General features: G+C 38.1%; 1 protein-coding gene across 2 annotated transcripts in view; it reads left to right on the top strand.

Annotated features, from left to right (window-relative positions):
* The window catches only part of ZDHHC14 (zDHHC palmitoyltransferase 14), a 119319-nt gene that overhangs the window by 80106 nt on the left and 25271 nt on the right, over positions 1–13942 (top strand). For both annotated transcript variants that reach the window (XM_082481354.1, XM_082481355.1), the window contains exon 4: positions 9395–9532. In XM_082481354.1, coding sequence (XP_082337480.1) covers positions 9395–9532 — 138 coding nt within the window. The remainder of the gene's footprint in view (positions 1–9394; positions 9533–13942) is intronic.

Consider the following 13942-nt stretch of genomic DNA (forward strand, 5'->3'; position numbering starts at 1 on the left):
TGTGTTGATGTTGAAACTGTCCTTTTTTTGTTTTGTTTTAATAAATAATTTTTGTCTTGTATAATTTGATTTCTATAATAAAAGCTGAACAAGAAGCAGCTATTTCCAAGCAATTTATTTAAGTACAGTACCAAATGAGTAACGAGAAACAATGAATAATGATTAGCAAGCAGTAAAGCAACTTAGTCCAATAATCTAAACTTCTAAAGCCTTCCTTGCATTCACATGCCACGGTTTTGCTTATCAAGTGAAGTAACTAATTTAGACAAAGCAAAAATCCTGTATGGTGGAAGAAGAGATCCACCATTTACATTAATCTAAGGGAATATGGCCTTTTTATTTGTTTGAAAATCCATATATCATAAATTTGTGTGTGACTGATGGATAAAGATAGCTTGTTTTCTCTGGTTCCAGTGTTGCTTTCAACACATGATTTCTTTTTCACAGAGAATTTAAAGCTCAAATTTTTTAAATTGAATGTCACAATTTAACTTTGCAATGTTTAGTTTGATTTTTTAGAGATTACCAATCAACATGAGAATGGCACACTGAGTTTGACCAAAGTTTTGGTTCATACAGTAGCCCATTTCCCACCATGGCCAGAGTGGATCCCTGGGGAGGAACGGGCACGCGGGAATGCTTCCTGCTGAAAATTCTCATGCTCTCAGAATTTTTTAGTGCAGGCTTTCTGGAACCCTGGGGGGTTATCCCCTTCCTTTCAATAGCTCTTGATGGATCCTAGCTGCCCTTCTTTGTACCTAATATAAACTCTTTGAGATGGGGAACCATGATGACATTAGTGCTGAAGGCTCGTGTACCATACTGGTGTTTCCTATTATGTTATTGGGTCTCTTTAGTCTGGAAAAAAGATGGTTGAGGGGGTACCTGATCAATGCTTATAAATACTTAAAGGGTGGGTGCCAGGAGGATGGGGCCAGGCTCTTTTCGGTGGTGCCCAGTGACAGGACAAGAGGTAACGGGCACAAACTTGAGTATAGGAAGTTCCACCTAAACATGAGGAGGAACTTCTTTACCTTGAGGGTGGCAGAGCACTGGAACGGGCTGCCCAGGGAGGTGGTGGTGTCTCCATCTCTGGATACATTCAAAACCCGCCTGGACGCGTTCCTGTGCAACCTGCTCTAAGGTGTCCCTGCTCTGGCAGGGGAGTTGGACTAGATGATCTCCAGAGGTCCCTTCCAACCCTATGATTCTATGATTTCTGTTTGCTGTAGAAGATAGGATTCATCTCACTTGTAATTCTGATTGCTTTTCTATAGATACTAAAAATGAGACCAAGTGTCAATATTTTGACAGAAATTGTCTTTTGGTTTTGGTCTTCACCAAACTACATTAATTCATTGTTTTGAAAATACAACATGTTATGTACCCAGCAGTATGCCAACAGCAAAATTTGGATAAAATCATTGATTTTAAAAGTAGTTTCCCATATTAGGCACCAGTGTTGTAAATTTATTTTCTTAAAATGGATAATTAATTATTAAAACACACGTAATATATAATACACACACAACATAAGACAAAGAGTGAGAATTACCAGTGTCTTCCAGGAGAAGGTCTTCCCTGTAGTCACTCCAGATACCACCATCTTCCAGCCTGGAGAACACAAATTACTTCCAAAACAGGCTGAGAGGTGGCATTGTAACAGTTGGGGTTTTATAACGCTGATACTTTGTCTGAGAGTAATTTTCCCAGGGCTTTGTGGTCCATTATAATCAGTGAGTATTTACTTGATGTCAGGACTTTGTTTTGCTTGGTTTTAATTCCATACTGCAGCACTCTTCCTTCATTACATTGTTGTCTCCTGTCTCCCTTCTTGCTTTCAGTTGCTTTTCATGACCTTTGCCTGGTTCTTTCCTTATGTTTCCTGATGTGAAGAAAGTACAATTTTCACTTCATTTTGGGGACTGATTTTTGAACCTGTTAAACTTTAGCTCCAGGTCTCTTGAAGTGACTCTTTATTGGAACAGTTAAAACTGCAAAGAAAACTACAGAGTTGGCTGCTAAGTCTTCCGCCCCCCCCTTTTCTTGTGTTCCCCCCCCCCCCCCCCATTTTTGCATGTGAGAAATGGCTTTGGCTCTTTTTGTTTGTGCTACCTTTTGGGGGCACCCAAGAAGCTGCCAAGTGGAGTACACACCAGCAGTTACAGAAGTGATATGTTATTTGTTTATGATTATGCCATCTATACACTAGATGCACTTTAAAAATTCAGGGAGCATGGCATGCGTGTCAAAGAGTGTTTAAGTCTAAGCCAAAGCACTGGGAAATATGGCAGAAAGTCTCTTTAAAAAAGATAGTAGTATTATAGGTTACCTCAGAGACAGGTTGCGGCTTATGTATTGATCGGCATATAGAAAAAGCAGATGTGATCATAATACCCAACTGTGTAAATTATGTTGTAAACCTCAGCTGTCAGAGTGAAACTAAAGAAAGAAATTACCAGGAAAAAAATGAAAAAAAAAATATTAGGAACCAATGAAAATAAACAAATATTTACATCAGGTGCAATAACAATTTGAACGATAGTCAAAGGCAGATACAAGGCAGCATCAGAAGTGTGTAATAAAAAAAAAAAAGTGCTTTCATGTAGAAAAGAGAGGAACAAATCCATAAACTTTGTGGATGCTGACACCCGGTAAGGATACCACGCTTTCCCTAAGGACAAGTTTAACTCTCTTCCTCCATGGTTGGGTGTGTGTCTGGCACTTGTTTGGTTCCTTGAGAAGAATAGGTATGTAAGGAGAGATTGTTAGGCAGTGAGGTCCTTTGTTGCGCACTCTTAGTACCTATCAAAGAATAGTCATTCTAAACTGCTGCTGCTGCCTTTTAAAATGTCACCATTAATGTATGGGGTTCTTGTTAATTACTCCACATTTATTATTGGAGGTAACAGCAAACTGAGCTATGTGACAACGTAGTTTAATTACTCTGAGCTATCCTAAGGCAATGGCTGGATGTTTTCTAATAAATCAATTGCTATTTATATCAACAAAATTAAGCATGTTTATTTTCTTTTTGTGAATAACATTGATCTGCCAGTATTGATTGCAGCTGATTTTCTTAAAAAAAACAAACCTGCCCAAATAGCTTAGCTGTCTTGGACAGTATTTAGACGATCACGAGAGTGAAATATTTGTTGAGTAGGCCTTGTGTTTGTGTTTCTCGTTGACTTTTTGTTGTAGATATCCATGTGCATTATTAATTTATTTCATTAATAGAGGCCCATCTTTCCCAATGTTACATTGCTGTTTCAGTTCATATCACCTTGTAGCGATTAATGTAGTGTCCAGAATGTAATCTGGAGTAAACCTTTGGTGAGTGTTTCCCAAATGTAAACTTGAGGCTAGAAAGCTCATTCTGTGCCATTTGGTTTTCTTGGGGTATTTTGATTTGGAATCAGGATACAAAAGTATTGAAGCTTGGTGATTTAAAGGATCCATTGTGCATTGTCTGTAACAGATGTTCTAAAACAACATCAGCATGCATATAAAAGTAACTTGTAATCAGTCTTTTGTTATTCACCCTTTTTTTCATATAAATTTCTACTCTGATTTCATCCCACAAAAGTAACAGTAAAGGCGTTGTCAGGGGAATGACTGTCACACAGGTGAATGTTGTGTAAGTTAAATGGATCCATATATTTGATTGCTGTTGCGAATTGACGGCAAGTTCCATCAGTGTTTTTTTTTAAATATGATTAAACAATTTTTTTAGGAGTAATGATTTAAGTTAGTAGAACTGAACATCTGAGCTAAGGATAGGGTTTTTTTTTAATATGCTATGAATATCAGATACAAGATTTTTTTTATTAATTATGTTAAATTATCAGACATTCTGAATTGACTGTAAAGGATTTAATGCCATGGTTATATTGGCTTTTGTGCATACATACATGACTCTCAGCAGACAAGAAAATAAATGTTTTTTTGTAATAAAAGTGTTCCTTATATGGACTTTTAAAAACCTCATTTGTTTTCCTAAATTATTTCAAGAGCAACCAAATTCTGAAAGTACCATTTGTCTTACAAAATATCAAGTCAAGAAGCCTGAATAGATGTGATCATATCATGACATCATAGTCCTACAAAAAGCTGTAATTGTCATCATTGCAAATACATGCAGATGTGTCAGGATCTCTACATAATTGTCCAGTGTGCATCCAGAACAATGGACCTTGTAGTTCTGTGTTGTAGTACTACTATCAAAGGTAATTTTGAGTAATGCTGGCCCAATTGGTTGAGGTGTAATGTGTTGGGTTTGGGGGATTTTTTGACTGCAGCAAGGTTTGAACAGAGGTTTGTTGACTCTTCCCAGACCTGGGATACACGTTTGCATGTGTTAAATAAAGATTGTGACATTTGGTGAATGGCTTAGGTTTGTATCTTTGCCCTACCACCGTTTACTTGAATGGAGAGGAAGAATTAGCAAGTGAATTCTAATTTGTGCTTATTGGAATCCGCTAGTAATGTGACCTAGATATTTTTGCACCTGTAGTCTTTTTGTCTTTGAGACCTGCCTTCTCATTAAGCCTTAGAAAATGTATGTTGGCATGCAGTGACCCAGTCAAGCAAAGGAAAAAAGGAAGCAGTTCATAAATAATAATAAATGTTTCTGAGATCACAGTGTGAAGAGATGAGAAAAGCTGCAGACTGAAGGGCCAAGCTGGCCTACCAATGTTCTGTGTAAAAACGCTTTTTTTCTCCTTGTAAATTATAAAGCTTTTGTTAAATGTTTTGAAAGAGGAAGGAAAGCATTAGGGTCCTTTTGTATGTGGTTTCCTGGAGTGTAGCGATTGAAAAATGGAAGCTGAACATTTAAGGATTTAAAGAGTCTACATGCGGAGCTGTGGAAAAGTAGAGATTTGGCTCTTCAGTTCTGAGCAGTAAGGAACGTGCTTCAGTGTGGTTTCTAAAGGAAAGACCATTGCTAATTCAAATGGGAAATGTTCTTGGTTTTGTTCTTATCTGAGATCTCCAGCAGTTAATGTTTCTTAAGCAAGTTTTCAAATGTAAGTGTTTCAGGGAAGGTAAAAACTGAGAGAAATGTCTAAAGTATGATGTAACTTGTGTGTTCTTCTGTCATCCAGTTAGCATATATTATTAGGTGAGTGTTAATGAGACCACTGAGTCATGCTGACAGCCTGCTGCTTCCACAGAGACAGTATCTGAACTTCATTCTCTTTTTTTTCCCCCCACCTGTGTGATTCTCTCCTTTGTGCCTGTTCACACAGCCCTTAGTAACAGACAGCCATTGGTAAGTCAGTTTTTCTCACTAAGTAATGAACAAAATAATTCCATTTTTTCTTTCCTGCCAGTTCAGGGAACTGACCTGACTCAGCAGCAGCTTAGACAATGAAAGAAGGAAGCGGGATGAAGTGGCAGGAAAGGCAGCATGTGACCATCTCGTTCACTGCTACTAAGCTTTTAGATTGGCTCCGTTATCTTGTGAAACCTCACCCTTTGGATTTGGTTATGGGGGTGCTGGCTATCCTCAGAAGTTATTATCCAAATTTGAAGTTGCTGGGAAAGGCTAGTAAAATAAAGTCACTGTTGTAGGTTTACTGACAGCTCTTGAGGTTTCTTACCTCTTTGGTTTTCTGTGGTCTTTACAGTAGCGTTTTTTTTCTCCATTCACACATCTCCTCTTTCATTGATACTTCACCTTATAAACTGTTCACACATTTTCTCAGTCTTTCTGGTTTGCTTCAGCCTTTGTTCTCAGACCCTGAAAAATTAATCAAAACTGGATTTCTCATGCTGTCTTTAGAAGTGTTAACCTGGTACTTGTTCGTGGTACAGCTAGGCTGAATTAGCTGCTTCTGAAAGGATCATCCCTTCTCTAGCAGGGTGTTCTCACTGCTTCACTTGGGGCAGCTTTGGTGTTTGTGTGGTACTGTGATGAGCTGGTCTGGGGAGCTAGGCAACAGAAAATTAACCATAGTTCTAAGTTCACCTGGCTCTGTCAACCTGGTCCCCACAGGGTGAAATGAACACCAGGCTTGGCCTAAGGATGGAGAGCCATAAGCACACAGGCAAGAGATTGCTCACAGGACTGCTAAAAGGGGAGAAGCTGGGCTAGCAGTTTTAGCTCTTGATTAGGTAGGTGTGGCTGTAATGTCATACCACATCCTGAGGCCAAATACCTTTCTACTTTTCCTTAAAACTGAGTGGACGAGGACGATCTGTCACAACTGGTCTATCCGTGGGATGCTTCCAGAGGCAAACTTTTCAGCCCTTGCAGCTTTCTTCCTCCCTCATTAAGAGCTCTAATACACTTTTTATTTACAAGAGTCTGTATTACCAATGTTTTGATTCTCTTCATTTGCCTCAAATATTTTTACATTAACCTTGTCACAAATGTATGATAGAATACAGCAGCACATTAACTATACCCTATAAATTTAAACCAGAACTGCAGTCATCACCTCTAAGCAGTCTGTTATTCTTCATAACAATCGGTTGCATTTATATTTGCTCTACTTTTTCATTTTACGAGGGCCAAAATTCCCAATTTTTCTCAGCATCAGTAGTTCAGTAGTTTTTAATTTCTCATTGAAGGTAAAACTTAATTTTGCTGCCAACATTGTCCAAGCCAAGTAGAGATGTCAGACAGAGCTTCCTTTTCCAAATCATTGCTTATTTGGTTTGCAGGCATCTGGAGTGCCTGAGGTGAACCTTAAGATATTGTGTTATTTCTTCATTAATACTTATTAAGCCACGTCTTCTTGAAAGGAAGAAGAAACAGCTCTAGACTTAGGAGAGTTTGTATTTCTTAACAGCATTAGAAGTTAGTGCTGAGTATGTGTCTGTTCTTTTTGCCAGAGCTGGCTGTTTTCTCTTGCATTAACAATTAAGCAGAGCAGCTCACAAGCTGTAAGGCTATTATCTTAAACTTGCATTTACATATTTGTGCTCTGCTGAGTAGAATAATCCCTTGCTTTTTAATATACTGTTTTGTGGCAGGTAGCATAAATATCACATCCCTTTCTGTTTTATGACTGAGAAAAATGAGGCATAATTTAATAACACTCATGTAAACCCTTTAATACTTCTCCTTTTTTGTTAGAGTTGGTTCAGATTTAACACTGTAGCAGGTTTTTTTCATGTCCAGCCTTTTCTGTCCATTTCTGCTTTACAAACATCTTGGGTAGTTACTTAGCTTCACAATGATTGGTAAAGTATTTGAGGAAGCAGAGCCTTTCAGTTTACCAAGAAAGTTTGAAGAGAGAAATTGGAGAGGAGTGACAAGTAGGTTAAAAATATCAAGTCAGTCTTCAGTAAGGAATATATGTGTGTGCGTGTTTACAGATGGGGGGTGGGTAAGTGAATGTGTGTGTTTTTGGTTGTCTGCATTTATCTGAGTCTATCAAATAAATGTCTACATATATCTAAATATTGTTTCATGGCTAGAAACTGAGCTTTATGTTAATATAATTTGTTGATTCCTACTGTGTCAGCATAGAAAAGAATGAATATGTAGATACGGAATTTGTCATCCAAAGACATGTCATGATTATTATTTTTTTTCTGAAGCAGTAGGGTACAAAAGTACCCTAGTATTATACTTTTTAAAAGGCTCTGTAACTGTATTTTTCTCTGTGTTATTATTTGCTCATGTACCCATTAAATGAAGTAAAGTGTTTATCAGAACATAAGGACTCATCCAGAAGCACAAATGTAAAAATAAACACTGTTCAAATGCAGCGTCAACTTATTTTGGGACTACAACTGTATTGCACTGAATAAAGGTAGTATTGTCTACCCTTTTAGATACCAGAGTGTTTACTTCTTGGTATTCTTAGCAGTATTCATTAAATCAAAGTATTTCTGAAGCCTTATCCTAAGAAAGTTCAGTGACTTCACCTTGAATAGCCCCACTGGAATTTGAAACAGATTTATGGCAGAAACATGTGGTCCAAACAGCTGTCACGCAAAACCATTTAAAAACCCCTGAACTCAGAAATCTGTTTTGCGTGTTGTTTTGACTTTTTTTTTTTCATGAAGATAATACTAAATACATCCTTCAAGGAAAACCTCTAATGTAGGTATTTAACATAAAGCCATAGCTAAAATAAACTGGTTTGCTTGGACAGATGTGCCTTTTTAACACAGGACTTAAGGATTTCAAATTTATAGCTCGCCTTTCCTGTGGAACTACAAATAGTTTGATATCGTACGTCAATGGAGGCATAAAAGTCAGAGAAAACAAAACAGGATTTGGGCAAAGATCAGAGAGTGAGAGAGAATCAGCATGAGAGCATCTGTCTTATGTTATGATCTTGGATTTGATTAAAAAATTTTAAATTCTGTCATTCTCTCAGTGTAATCTCTCCAAAGTTAGGAAATGCCAGTTTGTTTCCTGACAATCGCTCTGTTTCCATTACCCGGCATACTGGGATGGGGTGGAGGGGGCAGTCCAGGCTGCCTGGGGAGAAGCAGAGCGAACTGTTCCCTCAGCTGCTTTCCAGCACCAGGGTTTTTCCGATGTGTTGGGGACACTCGTTTCTGACCCACCCTGGCTTTTTCCTGTCCTGTGAATGAGTTCATCTCTCAGGGAAAGAGTTTGGTTTAGTAAAAAGAAGAGGGGTCCTATGGCACAAAGGGCAATAGAGCATTCAGATGATGTCTACCAATTTTTGTACCATGTGGTTTACGGAAAATTCCTGCAAGATTGAATAGATTATTAAAAAAAAAACCAAACCAACCAAGCCCAAAACCAAAAGAAGTATAAGCAAATTTTGCAAGACTGTCTGAATTTTAACATTTGAAAAATGGTTTCTGTGAAAGATTTTGCTATTTTTAATGGGTTTGTATGGCAGTGTCAAGTCTAAGTGAAAAAATAGGTGGTCTGGAACAGAGAATATTTTGAGTGAAGTGATAAAAGGGAGAGTGTAAATATCTCATATACCATAATGGATGGATGAGATGATAGTAGACATAAGTCAGAGGTATGATCATGACAGATATAAATAAAACAACATCAGAAACTCAAGTTTTGAGTAGAAGAGTCAATGGAAAAAACCCCCAATATTATTTTGAAAAAATAAAATACAATTGAGTTGATACCACTCCATGTGACAGTGGATAAATACATGCTTATTTGTCTGACTGCACAGTTTATCACAGTAATGCTGATAGTTTAACAGGAAGTCACCACAGCCATGCTTTGATTTCTTTAAAAGCTGTAAAGTTTCATTAAAATACTCTTTTTCTTTTCTTTTCTATTTTTTCCTTTCTAAATAAGGATTTCTCTGTGGCTAATTTGCAAATGCCAGTTAAGTCATTAGTTTTAATATAGTATTCGGAGAGCTTTTTTCAAATAAACAGCATTTTATTAATTGTTTTCCATTTTTTTTTCTTCTGCCTCTCATTTCAGAACGGTTTGATCACCACTGTCCCTGGGTAGGCAACTGTGTGGGGAAAAGAAACTACAGATTTTTTTATATGTTTATTTTATCTCTGTCCTTTCTGACAGTCTTTATATTTGCATTCGTTATCACCCACGTCATCCTTCGTAAGTATGCTGGTGAAATCAGATTACGTATGTAGCCATTTGCTTGAGTTTTTTATTTTTAAGTTAATCTTTTGATCATTCAGGGTTTATTTATTTATTTATTTATTTGCCTTTTCTCTGAAGCTTCACAATCCCCAGTGAATCCCATTCTGGTCTCTAGTAGACCCTGGTCATGGTAGTCATTGATCTAGTTCTGGCTTTATCTTAATACAGTGTTAATTTTCTTTTTTTTTTTTGTCCTTTTATGGATGATTTGTTGGAAAAGCAGCACACAGTCTGTATGTCGAAGTATACAGGTAGTATCATTTTCCCAAAGAACTTCTGTGTGCTTTATTAACTGTAAGTATGGCTCACTTGCCATCCAAACAAACAGGTAAATTACTAGGAAATAGATTGGAGCTATTTTACACTTTTTGTTGTTTGCTGTTTAGTTTTACATCTTTCTCTACCCTATTTTGAACACAAGTTACTTTCATTTGCATAGACATTCTGAGAACAACCAATTCATAATGGAGTGAATCAGATAAGCGATAGGAAAATGAATATTCATTAGTTTGGTTTTTATTTGTATTCTGGAATGGGTTTGAGGAGGGTATTTTCAAGACTCTTTTGGGTACTGTCTTTTTTCCATACACCTAATACTTTTTGTTAGCTCTTGTATGATGATGATGATCTAATTTATGGTGATAGGTCACATGACTTGTCTTTAAAGATCTTCTGTATGTTGTGGGGTTTTTTTAACCCATTATCACTAGGAAGCTTAATAGTGTTTTATCTTTTCACTAATTATATAGGATATTGCCTTGAAGAGTATTTCTTTAATCATTTTGGAAATGTGATCTTTTTATTTCTTTGTATTCCATATTACAATGCAAATTTGATAAATATAACAATGTCAGTTTATAACACATTTCTAAAGCTAGCTTGATGATGGCAATATTTAGAGACTGTTTTGCTGAAAAATACACCAGATTGTGCTCAATTTCCTAAAGTGCTTACACCGTGCAGGGAAAATTTGTATTTTAAAAAGCAGAACTCCTGCTCTTATTTGTGCTTCACAAAAGGATAAGAGCACTGAGTGGCTCTCCTATAGCTCAGAAGTCTAGCACATAGGCTAGAACTAGGGGCATTTAATTTTGAGGGAGTCTGGGTCAACAAGTTGTTCTCACTGCCAGGTACAGCATTTCTGCTACCGGTTGAAAGAGCAGAGGAAAGATGTACTTATTGTTTAAAAAGGGAAAAGTAATTATTGGAAAGAGAACACTTTCCATTAATACTTAAATTCTTGACATTTATTTGGGCATGGGTTTTTTTTCTGTCATCTTACTTTGCTAGAATGCAGTAGTTGAAACATTACCAGTCTGTCAGTGTAAGGTTACTTTAGAAGCTAGCCTACCTTTATTTCACAAAAACTACAGTGCTTTTTTTTTTCTTTAGTTTTCAGCATATGGATTACTAATATTATGCCAATATTTCATATTCTGTATATCAAGTAGATTTATCCAGTGGATTTTAACTTTACAGTGTCCATGCCTAATTCTAAGTGTGAATTAGACAAAAGAGAAATTAATTGTGTCTCTGTGTGGCTGAGAAGCACTTTAGCATTGTGTAGTTGTTACAAATACTGTATAGTAAATGTTAAATGCTGAATTCTCTAAGTATATCAGCTGTAAAATACTGCTGCAAGGGAGGTCTATCTACCTTGGATGAGACAGGAAAAACCTCGTTAGTTCTAAAGATTGGCTGGTTCTCAAAGGCAATGGGAGCAGGTATGAAGTGTGATTAGTTCCTCAATGTTTATTTGCTACATTTAAGCTTCAAGCCCAGCTTTCAAATTTATCTACTATAATCTTGACTGTTCAAAAAAAGAGATCTTTACAAATAAGGGGTTTTTGTCATATCAATCGCTCCACTGTCTCTGTGCCTACCATGCTTCTAGAAGTCCTCATGTCTACCTTGCTAATAGTTACTGCTCAACCATTTTTGTTCTGCTTTGCAGCCCTGCAGTTCTTCAGCTGATGCTAACCAGTAAGCAGGATTCTCAGTTACTTAATCTGAACCTTTGCATTTGACATAGACTGCTTTGAGTTAGTGCGTCTAAATAAAGTTTCAATTTTTAGACCTGGGACTATGATCTTCCTGTAGTGTTTCAGTCATTCATATGTATTTCCAGAAGTCCTGGCAAAATTCTGGATTCTAGAGGAATCATAGAATTATAGAATGGTTTAGGTTGGAAAGGACCTTGAAGATCATTGAGTTCCAACCCCCCTGCCATAGGCAGGGACACCTACCACTAGACCAGGTTGCCCAAGGCCACGTCCAGCCTGGCCTTGAACACCTCCAGGGATGGGGCCTCAACAACCTCTCTGGGCAACCTGTTCCAGAGCCTCACCACCCTCAAAGTGAAAAACTTTTTCCTAATGTTTAATCTGAACCTGCCCTCTTCCAGTTTAAAGCCATTCCCCCTCATCCTATTGCTACATGCCCGAGTAAAAAGTCCTTCCCCAGCTCTCCTGTAGGCCCCCTTTAGGTACTGGAAGACCACAATAAGATCTCCCCGGAGCCTTCTCTTCTCCAGGCTGAATAGCCCCAACTCTTTCAGCCTCTCCTCATAGGAGAGGTGCTCCAGCCCTTGGATCGTCCTTGTGGCTCTCCTCTGGACACGCTCCAGCAGGTCCATGTCCTTCTTATGTTGGGGACTCCAGAGCTGGCTGCAGTACTCCAGGTAGGGTCTCACAAGAGTGGAGTAGAGGGGCAGAATCACCTCCTTTGACCTGCTGGCCACACTTCTTTTGATGCAGCCCAGGATATGGTTGGCCTTCTGGGCTGCGATCGCACATTGCTGGCTCATGTTGAGCTTCTTGTCAATCAGCACCCCCAGGTCCTTCTCCTCAGAGCTGTTCTCCAGCCATTCCCCACCAAGCCTGTATTTGTGCTTGGGATTGCCCTGATCCAGATGTAAGACCTTGCACTTGGCCTTGTTGAACTGCCAAGCTTGGCTTGGGCCCACCTCTGCAGCCTGTCCAGGTCCCTCTGCATGGCATCCCTCCACTCCAGCGTGTCTACCTCGCCCAACAGCTTGGTATCATCGGCAAACTTGCTGAGGGTGCACTCGACCCCACTGTCCATGTTGCTGACAAAGATGTTGAACAGTAGAGGTCCCAGTACCGACCCCTGAGGAACGCCACTTGTCACTGTTCTCCACTTGGACATCGAGCCATTGACCACAACTCTTTGAGTGCAACCTAGTCAAATCTTGTTCTTAGCTTTTCCCAAGGTGATCCTAGCAGGATTACCTTCAGCAACATTTTATTCCAGATACGCTTTGTTAGACTGAATGCCTTCTAACAATATTCACTTAGGAAGGGACTTAGGGATATTTATAGCAACTTGTAGGTATTGACATTAAAAAAAAATTAAAATAAATCCTTTTTTGTTCATCTTAATAGGGAAGTTCCTTCTCTGGCCTTGTTGATTATATAGGAAACCTGTTTTGGGTTTTCTTTTTTTTTACTGTCTCTTGATTTAGACAAATTTTTGAAATTTGTATAATTTTTAATACATCTTGCAAGCTGGCATATTTATAGTTTTTGGTGGGTCTGAGTGGTAACGAGTTATGAGATTCATCTTAACATTTTGTTTTCTGTGGGCTTCTGAGGCATTCACTGGAAATTTGCCCTTTCCAGGCTTAAGAATATGTGCACATAATATTATTGAAGATGATAAAGTGAATTTGTAAATCAGATACTTTAAAGGTATTGTCTTGCAAGATTTTCTTCCATCTCCCCAAGCTCTACACATTTTCAGTAGTAGTGTCTGTCTTCACAGCCACTGATCTCTGTTTGAGGCATCAGTATTTCAACTGTTTGTTACAGTGAGGAACCCTTCCCCTTCTGATATGTTGGGAACTGCTTGGAAGAGTGTGACCAGCAGTAGGGAACAGAGATCACACCTACCTGCTGCCATTGCCATTAAGGATCCTAAAAATAGTAGGAAGGTAGGGAAAGTTCCATGAGTCTTGTGCCTTGAGGCAAAGAACCAGTTATGAGAGTCTGAAAAGGCTCAGAAATAGAAGGTAAGTAACTTTCCCTTTTTTTTATAAAAAAAAAAATGGCAAACAGTAAAATTGACCAGGCAGCTTTAGAAAATACATATGTGTATACATACACATATGTGGTTTTTGTTTTAAAGACAGTATTCTCTCTTCGTACAAATCTTCAGATGAATTTAGCTAAGGGGAAATTTTTTTGCCGTGGAAAAGGCGTTCAGCCTGATGCATTGGAATCATTTAAGTTATACAGTAAAATACAACCTGTGTGCCTGTACCTATGTGCCATTGAATCAGTTTCTACAAACTAATTCACTTGTTGCAATCAGCAAATTGTCAAATTACACTTTTTGATTAATATC

The sequence above is a fragment of the Vanellus vanellus genome, assembly GCF_965231255.1.
Source record: "Vanellus vanellus genome assembly, chromosome: 3".
NCBI lineage: Eukaryota > Metazoa > Chordata > Aves > Charadriiformes > Charadriidae > Vanellus > Vanellus vanellus.